This window comes from Chenopodium quinoa, unplaced genomic scaffold, assembly GCF_001683475.1.
Source record: "Chenopodium quinoa cultivar QQ74 unplaced genomic scaffold, ASM168347v1, whole genome shotgun sequence".
NCBI classification, from domain to species: Eukaryota; Viridiplantae; Streptophyta; class Magnoliopsida; order Caryophyllales; family Amaranthaceae; genus Chenopodium; species Chenopodium quinoa.
Window position 1 is genome coordinate 858,913 of NW_018742577.1, and position 12,299 is coordinate 871,211.

General features: G+C 30.9%; 2 protein-coding genes across 2 annotated transcripts; both read left to right on the forward strand.

Moving 5' to 3' along the window:
• The first annotated feature begins 1,759 nt into the window (after positions 1-1,759).
• LOC110720859 lies at positions 1,760-2,397 on the forward strand. Its single transcript, XM_021899938.1, has 2 exons — positions 1,760-1,897; positions 2,106-2,397. The coding sequence occupies exons 1-2, from the start codon at positions 1,760-1,762 to the stop codon at positions 2,391-2,393; spliced, it is 426 nt and encodes a 141-aa protein (XP_021755630.1). The 3' UTR covers positions 2,394-2,397.
• Positions 2,358-3,607, forward strand: LOC110720676. Its single transcript, XM_021899730.1, has 3 exons — positions 2,358-2,774; positions 2,887-3,380; positions 3,478-3,607. The coding sequence occupies exons 1-3, from the start codon at positions 2,415-2,417 to the stop codon at positions 3,605-3,607; spliced, it is 984 nt and encodes a 327-aa protein (XP_021755422.1). The 5' UTR covers positions 2,358-2,414.
• Positions 3,608-12,299: the final 8,692 nt, after the last annotated feature.

The window sequence follows — 12,299 nt, forward strand, 5'->3', positions numbered from 1 at the left end:
TTATTTTTATTTTGTTCTTACAACCTTCTTACCTATCCATTTATATTCGGATGTTCTTGTGGATTTTGTATTGTTGTGTCTCATTTCAGATAATCTGCTTCAAGTATATAGTGATGCTTCTTGCTGAGAGCAGTATTCATCACAGTTTACTGGAATGATGGTATCTAGATACTTTGTTTCGTTTTCTGATCTTCATCTGGTAGTGACAGTAAGACTAAAAAACTTACTCATTGGTTGCTGTTATGCTTGGATGTTCTCTGGTCCTGCGTTGTTCCTTGATGTTGTTGTGTTCCTCTCTTACAACCTATCTTTGCTTATTTGTGTAGCTTTGTTTGTTGTTGTGGTGTTTTGTTGTCTTGTTGTTTGCCCTTGTTTTGGTTTTGGTTGTTTCCTAGCTTGTACGTTGCTAGCTTAGTTGTACTAGATGGTGGTTGTGTTTCATGTGTCTGGTTTTGGAGGGGTGTTGGACTATGTTTTTTTTGAAGTTTTGTTTAAAAAAAAGGTCACTATGCTATAAAAAGAGGCAACTACTTTGGTTTCTTTTGTTTATCTTTTCGTATGTCTTGTTACAGGGTGCAACAAGGATTTTCATTCGATTTGGATTAGATTATATTCCTATGGTGAGAACTAGAGGTGGTGCGACTTTTAAAAAAAGGAGAGGCCTTCGTAACTCAACAGGAGGAGTTAAATTGAAAGATACATGAGGCATCATGAATGTTTGATTTTTGGATTATTAACCTTAATATTCAATTTTTTGAATTATATGATGTTAATTTTTTAGCAATACTAACTAGTAACACCTGTTAATATACTAGTTGCTTCTATTATGATAGTCTCCTAATACTATAGAATGTAGGTCCCTATATTAATATAAAAGTTACTATATTATTAGTTCCCTATGTAACCGAAAAAGGTCACTATATCAATGACAATGATTATTATTTTTAAGTTATTAGTTTGCTATATTATAATAGTTTGCTAGATGAAAATGAAGATAATTGTATATATAACTATATGCTTGCGTGTTTTTGGTATGCTTATTCTTATTTAGGTATGATTAATGTTTGATTTTTGGATTATTATACCTTAATATTCAATTTTTTGAATTATATTATGTTAATTTTTGAGCAATACTAACTAGTAACACCTGTTAATATACTAGTTACTTCTATCATGATAGTCTCCTAATACTATAGAATGTAGGTCCCTATATTAATATAAAAGTTACTATATTATTAGTTCCCTATTATTATAATTGTTTGCTAGATGAAAATGAAGATAATTGTATATATAACTATATGCTTGCGTGTTTTTAGCATGTATCAATCTCAATGATAAAGATGAAGAGCATATTGATGGTGGAAGCAAAATGATTGATGATGATACTAACAGAGATAAAGATGCTTGTATTGAAAAAGGATTGAAAAAGAAAGCTATCACTAAGAAAAAGAAACCTTCTACTATTGAGAGTGCTATACCTTTGTCAACTGTGATGGAAGGAAAGAAGGGGAATGAGTCTTCTTCTTCACATGCTATTGTTTTGTCAGCTAAGAAGAGAAAGTTGGATGAAAATGAAGGTCTTAAAGTGAAGAAAGTGAAGGCAAATAAGGATAAGAACATTATGATCTCATAGGCAAGAATCTGCAATCATAGATGGTAAGTGAATATTTGTTTCTTTTTTTGAAGTTTTGTTTAAAAAAAAGGTCACTATGCTATAAAAAGAGGCAACTATTTTGGTTTCTTTTGTTTATCTTTTCGTATGTCTTGTTACAGGGTACAACGAGGATTTAAAACACGTTGCAGGCCATTTCATTTAGTAGAGATGATTAAAAAAATTTCAGATGATCAAATCAAGGCTGTTAAAGAAATTGGCTTTGGAGGTTTGTTATCTTTGAAGGTGAAACGAACTGCAACTGATATGCTATCATGGTTGGTAGATTGTTTTGATCATGGTAGTTGCATGTTTACTATTGATGGTAAAAAAAGATTTTGTTGTGACTGAATTTGATGTGTATGATGTTTTTTGCCTTCCTTGCAAAACATCTAAGAAAGTTGAAGAAATTTCTCGTTGTGCTAATGTCATCAACCCTGATTATGATTTAAAGGTTAAATGGAGGTCTCATTTTGGTCTTATGGGTGAGAATGATCAGATTCCTTTGGGTTTTTTGGAATCTAAGATCCCTTTACTAGTAGATGGCGGGGAAGAATTCAGACAACTTTTTATCATGCATGCTTTTTCAAGTTTTTTAGCACCTACGTCCAACAGAACTGTGGATTTGAGAATTGTAAAATGTTTGGTTGATGTTAATCAAATAAGAACTTATGGTTGGTCAAAATATGTCTTAGATAGACTTTGTGAAGATGTGAAGAGCTACAAAGAAGAAAATATATAATGGTTTTGTGGTTGTGTTTTGATGTTAGAGATTATCTATTTTCATCGATTGAGGTTTAGGAATGTTGCGTTAAATTCTACAATACCTTTAATTCAACATTGGACTGATGTGGATATAAGAGATAGAATTAGAAATGAAAAGTTGTCCAAGGGTTTTGGGTGTGGCATTCTTGAGTTTGATACATATCCAGTGAGTGAGAAGTTGCAATTTGAGGATGGACAAGTTGTTTGTAATCAATTCAAGGAAGCTCCTGTGAATCAAACTTCTGGAAAAGAATCTGTTGTTTATGAAGGTGTCCGTAGCAATGTTAAGGGTGTTATTCAGTTTGAGCTACCTGCTAGTTCAATGTCTAATGAGGAAATCCGTTCAATTGCTATTGATGTAAGTATTTTACCCTTTAATTCTGACTGTGTGGTTTTTTTCTTTTTTTGTTTTTTTTTTTTTGTCACAAATTATTTTACTAAATCTAAGTGCTACATTTGTTTTTTCACAGGAAGTTTATGAGAAGTTTTTGCTCATGAAAAGAGATTTAGAAGTGGTATCTAACTTCTACATGAATGAGTTGAAAGTCTTATTTCAGACTCGTAAACCTAATGATGGTTCAACTTCGACACCTCCAATGTCCCAAACTGATTTATTCTTTATGGATCCTCGTGTTCATGAAATTGTTGATGAGATTGTGTCTCTTGTAAATTGGGTAAGCAAAGTGCCTAATGGTTTGGATGATGATGATATTGATGATAATGGTGCACCTGCAAAAGAGATTAATGTTGTAGTTGGTGAAGTTCCAAGGATAGGTTTTGAGCATGTTTTGAGTAATGGAAAATCTAAATGCTCCCTTGCTATGGATGTTAGTCTCTTTGGTGATAAAGTTACATATGTAACTCAATATATGAAGTCAAGTAATAAGGATATGAAGGTTTTGGATGCAGTTGTCCAGGAACTTGTTGACTACTGCATTAGTGATTATCATGGTTTCGATCTCAAGTAAGTCATGTCATGGTTCTTTTTGTTATTTATTTTTCAAATTTTAATAATAAGTGACTATGCTAATATACATGTGTATTTTTATTTCCTTGTACAGTGAGGTGTTGGTATCTTTTGGCAAACCATTTGAGATTACAAGGAATGAATTCCTTTCATTAGGCGAACCGACTATTGCTATATCTTCTGTTATTATTGATTGTTGGGCTTTGTTGCTTAATGAAAACTAGAAGAGTAGTGCACATGGACCTCAAAAACTATATTTTGGTGTTTCCCAAAGTGTAAGTATCTTTCGGCTATTCAGTTACTATATCATTATAATGGTAGTTATTCATTATAAAAAATTCATAAATTAATTTCACTATGTATTGAAAACAGTCACTATGATTCATAAATTAATTTCACTATGCAATGAAAACAGTCACTATGTAATTCAAGTAATTACATTTAAGAAAAATAACTCTACCTTCTAATTTTTTTAATATTTATTAATGTTTGATCTTTTTTAGGCTTTTTTACTGTAAGTTGCAAACACAGATAGTAACACACAAGACATTGACAAGCTATTTGACATTTGGTCAAGATGGTTGTTCATTCCTTGCAATGATTTTGATATTGCAAATGTTGAGTTGGTAATACATTGCAAATGTTGACAATCATTTTTCAACTAAGTACTTTTATATTAAGTTTTTCAAGCTTAATAGTTGTTTATTTATTTATTGCAGATATTTGTTCCATACTCTTGAATGAGCACTTTTTCCTAATTGTTGTGAATTTGAAGGAAGAAAAGCTTCAGTTCATTGATAATATGAGTTATGATACAAAGTACATGAGTGAAGTTGAGAAGTTCTCTGATGTTCTGGTAAAAATATAATATTTTGGATTTTATTTGTATTTTTCTAGTTAGGATATGCTTCATGGAACCTAAAGTATTAATTTATTTTGCCTAGAGTGATATGCTGAGTACTTTTCTTGATCAACGCCTTCCTCAAAGTAATGACTCAGTGAAGAACATGATTGAGTATACTTTGGAGTCACCTTCTGTAAATTGGAAGTCTGGAAAACAGAAGAATAATGATAGTTTTATTTACACTATGGTCAGCATGCTTTACTTTAATGGAGTTGATGGGTTCAACTGCGATGTTTTGAAAATGGTTATCTCGTCTCATTTTTTTTATTTGGCTTTCAATTTTTATTATATTAACTATTTCCTCCATGGAATTTAACTAGCTTTTTTATTCTAATTTTTGCTTAAATTAATATATTAGGTTTCAACTAGACGGGCATTGAAAGCTCAGATTGCTGCTACTCTGGTATTGTCTGATATGAACATTGTCAGAGATGAAGTTCTTGAAAAGCTATCTGAATTCAGATTAATAAGGAGTCAAGTTACAAAAGATGTTTTTGATGGAATTAAGAAGAAAACAAAGCAAGGTAAAAAGGAAAAGAAAGTATAGGCAGACTAACGAATATGTGGATGAAGTTTTTTGCTCAGAAGTATTTGTATTTTGCACAGAAGTAGGAAATCTAATGTAATGATGTAGTTTGCATCAACAAATGGATAATCTAACAAATTTGTATAAGTGTTAATATAGAACAATATGATATGTTCCAGTTCATACAAAGCTTTGAATTGGTGGTACTGGTAGTTCTTTTGATATGTAATCCTTAATTGACATTCAAGAAGTTTAGTGAAATATATATTAGTTATAAATTTGGTGCCTATGGTATAAAAAATGGTATCTATTTTATTTAAAAAGGTATCTATGTTATTTAAAAGGTTTCTATATTATAAGGTCACTATGTATTTAAAAAGGTAGCTTTGTTATTTAAAAGGTTTGTATATTATAAAGTCACTTTGTATTTAAAATGTTATTAGTTCAATGTGTTATATATAATTAAGTTATAATGCAAAATTGCCACCATATTCATTATTCTATTTTGTATACATATGTGACAAGTTTTCAAGGACCTATAATAAATATGTACCTAAAAATGCCTAACTTTTTTTTTATCTCTTAAAAAGAGAAAAAAAAAACTCGAAAAAGGATATTATATATGACTTTTTATAGTCACTATGTAAGTAAAATGGCATTATATGAGTTAAAAGTTGCCAATTACTATGCGATGCAAAAGGATCACTATGAGATGCAAGAGCGTTACTATGTGATTAAAAAGATTTTTATAATAATTTGTCTTTATTTAGATAAAAAGGTCACTATGTAAGGTAAAAGTGTCGTATTTATATTAATCTATTCTTAAGCTATTCAATTAGTATATCAATTAAAAGAACGAGCCCTTCCTTCCCTAACTTTTTATTGGCTTAATCTATGTGGGTTATGGGAGCTGAGGAGGGCTTAGAAGAATTGTGAAAATGTGAGTATTTTTTATAACGGTTCCTATATCATAATAAAGTTCATTATATCACTAAAAGGTTCCCACGATATAAGGTTCCAATACAATGAAAAAAGTCACTATGACATTAAAAACACATGCTATAATATAAATTGAAGTTATCATATATATGCCAATATGTCACTACATCAAAATAACAATATAAAGGTCAATAAAAAGTTAAACAATAATAGGTCACCCTATCAATAAAATTTTAACAATAAAAGGTCTCTGTTTAATATATGTGTAACAATAACAGTCACTGTATCAATAAAAAGGGCACTATAGCACTATGTTCTTTCTCTCCTCTCATCTCCTCTATTTCAGCACTAGGTCGTCAGTAGCTGATGTTGCTTTTGCAGCCTTTCTACTCTTCTTTGAAATCCTGAAATCATGTACATGAACATATATAAAATGAAAATCCAGTAGGAAGTAAACATAGTACAAAATTTATTTACTATATGGTATTGAGCAAGGTGTTAGTCATTCAAGCAAATACACAAACACCTTATTTGCAACAATTTCTCCTAATGTCTAATATCATATATCCAAGAAAAAAAAAACTTCAATACAAGAAATAAAATATTTATATTGCAAATTATATTGGTTGAATCGTTATAAAAACGAAAAAAGAGTATAGAAAAAAAAATTCATTTGAAACTAAAAAACAGAGCAAATAAAGTCATTCAAGCAAAATCACAAACACCTTATGTGCAACAATAGAAACCTTCATAGATGAAATGATTGAAACTTGTAACCAGAAAAATCAAGGAAATAATATCAAAGTAGCATATTTATATGAAAAAAAGAACATAATATAAACTTAAATTCATGAAAATTGAATAAAAGTCAAACATGATACATAGATAGTGATTTCAGCAACATTGATAGTGAAACGAATTGGATGAAAAAAAATACCTCAGAATCCATTCGTCAATGTGATTTAACAGTTTGTGATTCTTAATTGAAAATTTTTCGTGAAAATTTTGATAATTAATCAATGAATTTTTCACAAAAAAAATTGGGGGAAAAAGGTTAGTTACGTTGCAGGAGAGAAGAAGCTTAGGTAAATCCCTTTAAAATGTCTTGGTTGTATTTCAACCGTCAAATTATCTCATTAATCATCAACGGCTAAGATTTGCTGTTTTTAGTTTTCACCATAAACCCTGTTTTCAGTGGAACCCTCCATAATAAGAAATTAAGATATTGTAACTTTGAGAAATATATTTGTAACTAATTACTTCGTTATTGATAATAAATTATTATATTGATGAGTTTTAGAATAAAATTTATTGATTTCTCCGCATGCAAAATCTGTTTTATTTTCTTTTACTCTGAAATTGGAATTGTTGGGTATAATATGAATATTAGATTATTATTAATAATAAATTAACTGATATTAGATAATTTATATTGAATTATTGATTATAGGATGAAATTGATTAAATATAATATTGTGATTACTTTTAGTTTCATGTATAATTGTATAATCACTTTTTTTTTTGGTTGTTGTTTTTGGTATTCCACTACCTTGTTGATATTGAGAAAGATTTTATGTATCTTCAATAGCTTCCCCCTTCGAATAAAAATTGTTCCGTTAAAATTCAATCTTTTTTTGCATACCCAAATAATGTTTGTTGTATTAATAAAATATAAGTATTAGACGGTTAGGCCCCAATTTGTAGGTTCGCCCCTAGGCCACACACATCTCAGAAACGGGCATTCAGTACAAAACATATGTAATGAAATTTTTCCCAACCTTCTCATTTTAAAAGATCTTCTCATTTAATCCAATATATATGTACTAGCATTATATGTACGCCATGCGTGCTTAAACCTATTGATAACCAAAATATTGCACCAATTTTCTTTTAGAGAACTTTTACAAATATTGCACCATATCCATTTTAGGAAACATAATATTTGTGTTCACACAGCAAATATTCAATGCACGCCTACTTTTAACACTTAATTCGTTAGTTTATATTTACATCACATAGATAATTTTGTACTTTTACTTCTCTCTCTCTCTTTCTTTTTTCCCACGACTAACAAAAAAAGTGTGTCCAATCTCTATGGTGCAATAATAAAATAACGGAGGAAGTATAAAAATATTAAACTATTTAGATTAATTAAGTACAATTTTAATCAACAAACTTACTTTTTTCGTATAAGTTGTTGAAAATTTTTCAAACTATAAACAAACATATAATATTTGAAAATCAAGTCATAAGAAAATTTATAAAATCTCAATTCGACTGCTAACACTTATTTTGGTGTTTTTATAACAGTAGTTTGAAATATGATTACTATATTATTTTAATGATAAAAAATATGATCGGTTCATTTTTCACATTATAATATAAACACTATTAGTCTTCTAATATCTTCAATGCAAATATTATTTTTGAAAATTTTAATCTAGCATAAAATAAATATTTTTCAATAAACTATAAAAATAATAATAAAAAAAATTACATAAATGAAACTAAAAATTTGATAACTAAAAAAAATGTTGATATTACTATTTTATAGCATAAATAAATTAATATAATTTGTTACTTGGAGAAAAATATGTCAATTATGAACTACATAATCATTAAAAAATTATGATAGTCATATTTATTTGATTCAATTAAAAACCAATCACATCACTAATCTTCAATCAAATACGTCTATAATTGATTCAATCAATGCCATGATTCAATCAATCATCTTCTATTACATCAAATAACTTCCTCAATAAAATAATGATTCATTCAATTAGTGATTTTAAAATGAATAACATCCTATTTCAATCAAATCATAAATTCCCTAATTATGATAAAAGTTTTCCGTCCAATAATTAATCTACAAATCAATAATTTACCTAATTAAATCTTATAAAATCTTCATAATATAAATAATCTTTTTACTTCAGTCACTCGTCATTTGATAGGTATGTATAAAAAATATATACAAAAACAAATTAAACTTCTTTTTTACATTCTCCGATTTCATATATTTAAATTGTAGTTATTCTTCATGTTCATCAAAAAGATACTTTCAAGATTGTCAGGAAGTGCTATCACACATCCCCGCCATTGATCAACCACGAAAATCATCATCACTTTTATATGATCCTTGCTTATATTTCCCGATTCATCATTTTTTTCACATACAAATTAAAATTGTTCATAATTACTACATGTATATTATTGTATGCTAGTTTTTCACACTAAATTTTATCTTTGTTGACTTTTGTAAGGTTGTATAAATTTTTTATTTTTTATTTTTAAAAAAGTGTAGTTTTTTTGTTTTATTCTTAAATATTAAATTTGGCTATATATGTAACACCCCATCCCCAAAATCAAGTTGGGGCCTATTGTCACGAAATGCGCATCTGGGACCAACAATTGTCCTCACGGACTAACACAAGTCCTTCCGTTGCATTTTATCCTCACTCATGGGCACCCTAGGAAAACTTCCCAAGAAATCACCCATCCTAAGACTAATCTTAGCCAAGCACGCTTAACTGAAAATTATCTTAGCATATGAGCTCCTTAAAAGAAAGATGCATCTTGTTGGTATAAGTAGAATGTTAAGTTCTTTTAAAGCAATTATGAGGGGTATAACATACACCTCCATTTGAGAACGGCAACGACCTCGTTGTGTCTGGACCCCTAAGGACCCCAATATTACACCTAATGGCCTCTGGGTAGCCTTAGCGTTACATCCAGTCTGGATACGACCATATAGCCTAGAATTCTCCCCCGCTAGGCAATTGACATAGGATATTAGGGTGGAGCTATTGTCACGAAATGCGCATTTGGTACAACAATTGTCCTCACAAACCAACACAATCCTTCCGACGCATTTTTTCTTCGCTCATGCGCACCTTGGGAAAACTTCCTAGGAGGTCACCCATCCAAAGACTACTCCCAGCCAAGCACGCTTAATTGAGAAATATCTTAACATATGAGCTCCCTAAAAGAAAAATGCACACATCTTGTTGGTATGAGTAGTATATAAAGTTCCTTTAAAGCAATCAAGAGGGATATTACAATTTAGGTTGTTGGTTATAACTAATGATTTAGATATTTTAATTATTGTTTAAAGCATGCATTGCGTGCATATAAAAGGCAGTAACTAATATTACATCCTATTCATAATATTGTGCCTACTTCTTTTTACACGGTTTTAGTATACTTTCCCCATTCTTTTATTATTGCACCATAAGGGCTTGGCACAAATGTTTTGGAATTGGAAAAAAGGATGAGAGAGAAAGGTAGAAATACAAAGTTGCTCATGTGATTGTATACACAAAATAAAAAGTAAGTGTTGAAAAATAAGGGTATATTAGGTATTTGTAGTATGAACACAAATATTTCTTTTCCTAAAATAGATATGGTATAATATTTGTGAAACTTCTTTAAAAGGCAAGTGTTGCAATATTAAAAAAAAACGGAGGAAGTATGTATCTTAGATAATCAATATCTTTAATGACGTGATACTAATAAAAAATGATGTTATATAACAATATCTCACATGACTATATTTTTTACATATATTAAAGAGGTGTTTAAATCCTCTGTCCCACTTTTCATGTCCCATTTGTATTCCACTCGTTTTGATTGGTTGTCATAATTTTTTTGTCTATTAAATTTTGAAAAGTAGATCCTTGTAATTATGACAACCAATCAAATTAAATGGAACACAAATGGGTCATGAAATGTGGGACAGAGGATTTAAACCCCTAAGACGCATATTAAAATGTTTTACTTCCATTTTATACATGTAAAAATCATAAATATTAAAATTAATTAACTATATAATGAGATAAGAGGCCGAAATCCAACGGATCATGCTTTTTGCGTGGTCTATGACTCTTTCTGAGCCATTGGATGGTATTGCCCATTTTGATTAGGCTCCAGTAACACTTGCAAGGTTAACATTGAAACAATAGTCATGCTATTTAGGAGGGAGTTTAGGGTCTTCTTTCTAGTATGTATGAGATTTCTTCTTCAACAACGTTGATTGTTGTTCCTTGCTCAAAATGGGGTCAATGGTGGGGTTTGAATCTATTGTCCCTTCTAGGGTAGTTGTTACTTCTTCTTGTTGTTCTGTCGACCTTAGGTGTATTTCTGGAATACACGTCCTCTTCAAATTTTACTTGGGCTATGGCCGCTTTAGCTTGGACGTCCTCAAATGTTGTGTAGGGATACTTGGTCAGTTCTTTGTAGAGTTCACTATAGTCTAACATTCCTCTTCTGAATGCTTCAATTTTGTTTGGAGCATCATATCTGTGAATTCCATTCTTCTCTTTGTTGAACCTATTAAGGAAGTCTCTTAGGGATTCACCATGCCTTAGCTTTACATTATTCGGTACAAATCGCTAGACTGCTTTTCAATTTTTCTGCTGCTTGTGAATTGTATTTTAAAAAGTTTGACCATTCCTGCAAAAGATCAAATAGTTCAATTATCTAAATTAATGAACAAGGTTAGGGTTGGACCATCATAGAGTGGCTCCGAAGCCTATGCACATACATGATTGCTTCTCCGACATTCCTCGGAATGGAGCTAGTCATCATATTCTGCTTGTAGAGGGACACATGCTCGTTGGGATCTGCTGCGCCATCATTCATGGCCATGTTTAGGGTGTTAAATCTTTTTGGGACTCCAACAAACGATCTCCTTTGAGAAATTAAAGGCGACTCTATGTAGCCGTTGCCTCTTCCTCCGCTCCATGCATGGGTTTAGGTACACCGGAGATTTTAACGATCCGTTATTCGAAGGCTTTAAGGCATTCCTTGATGACATTTTTTCAATATTTCCTTCCTTGTGTAGACACCTACTTTTGGCCTCCTGTCACGACGGGAAGTACGATGATGTTACAAAAACTCGTTCTTCATGCTAGATCAAAGTTGAAGTGTTTATGGACTCCGAAATGCATTATGAAGTAAGTTAGAACCCGTATTTGAGACCAAATTATCTTAAAGCCTAGTCCGATTACTAATTAGGCCTAAAGCGTGATCATAAATGTTTAATCTTGATTAACGGACCTAAATGCGTCAAATGCAATGATTGGATCAAATGGATCTTACATTGTCGAAAACCGAGCCAATCAGAACAATTAACCACATAATATTCGTTTAAGGCTTATCTAGCTGGATATCCCTTTCAAAGAGCTTTCCAACGGTACATTATAAGCCCAATTCCAAGTTAAAACGAAGAAGTTATCATCAAAAATACTAAACCGGGCCCTAAAACCGATACCCTTGCACTCAAACGGCCTTATCTTTTGATCCGTAATAGATTTTAACCTAATTACAACGGCATTGAAAATTATACATTCAGAGATTTCCAATGATATCTTATTTTCCTTAATCCTACTTTTTAATCAAAATTTATGGAAGTTTTAAAAACTCGTTTTCGTATAATTAAGACAAACCGCACCGCGCGTAACTTCCAGAGTTGCGCACGCCATCCGTGCGCAAGTCCCAGAGTTGTGCTCGCCACTCCATCACGAATTTGAGAGTTGCGCGCGCA

Bases quoted from the DNA above. Each gene is read 5' to 3' on its own strand.
- LOC110720859 (XM_021899938.1), top strand. From the start codon at position 1,760: ATGTCTTGTTACAGGGTACAACGAGGATTTAAAACACGTTGCAGGCCA. The intron at 1,898-2,105 runs GTGAAACGAACT...TATGATTTAAAG, and splicing joins GAGGTTTGTTATCTTTGAAG to GTTAAATGGAGGTCTCATTT.
- LOC110720676 (XM_021899730.1), top strand. From the start codon at position 2,415: ATGTTAGAGATTATCTATTTTCATCGATTGAGGTTTAGGAATGTTGCG. The intron at 2,775-2,886 runs GTAAGTATTTTA...GTTTTTTCACAG, and splicing joins TCCGTTCAATTGCTATTGAT to GAAGTTTATGAGAAGTTTTT. The intron at 3,381-3,477 runs GTAAGTCATGTC...TTCCTTGTACAG, and splicing joins TATCATGGTTTCGATCTCAA to TGAGGTGTTGGTATCTTTTG.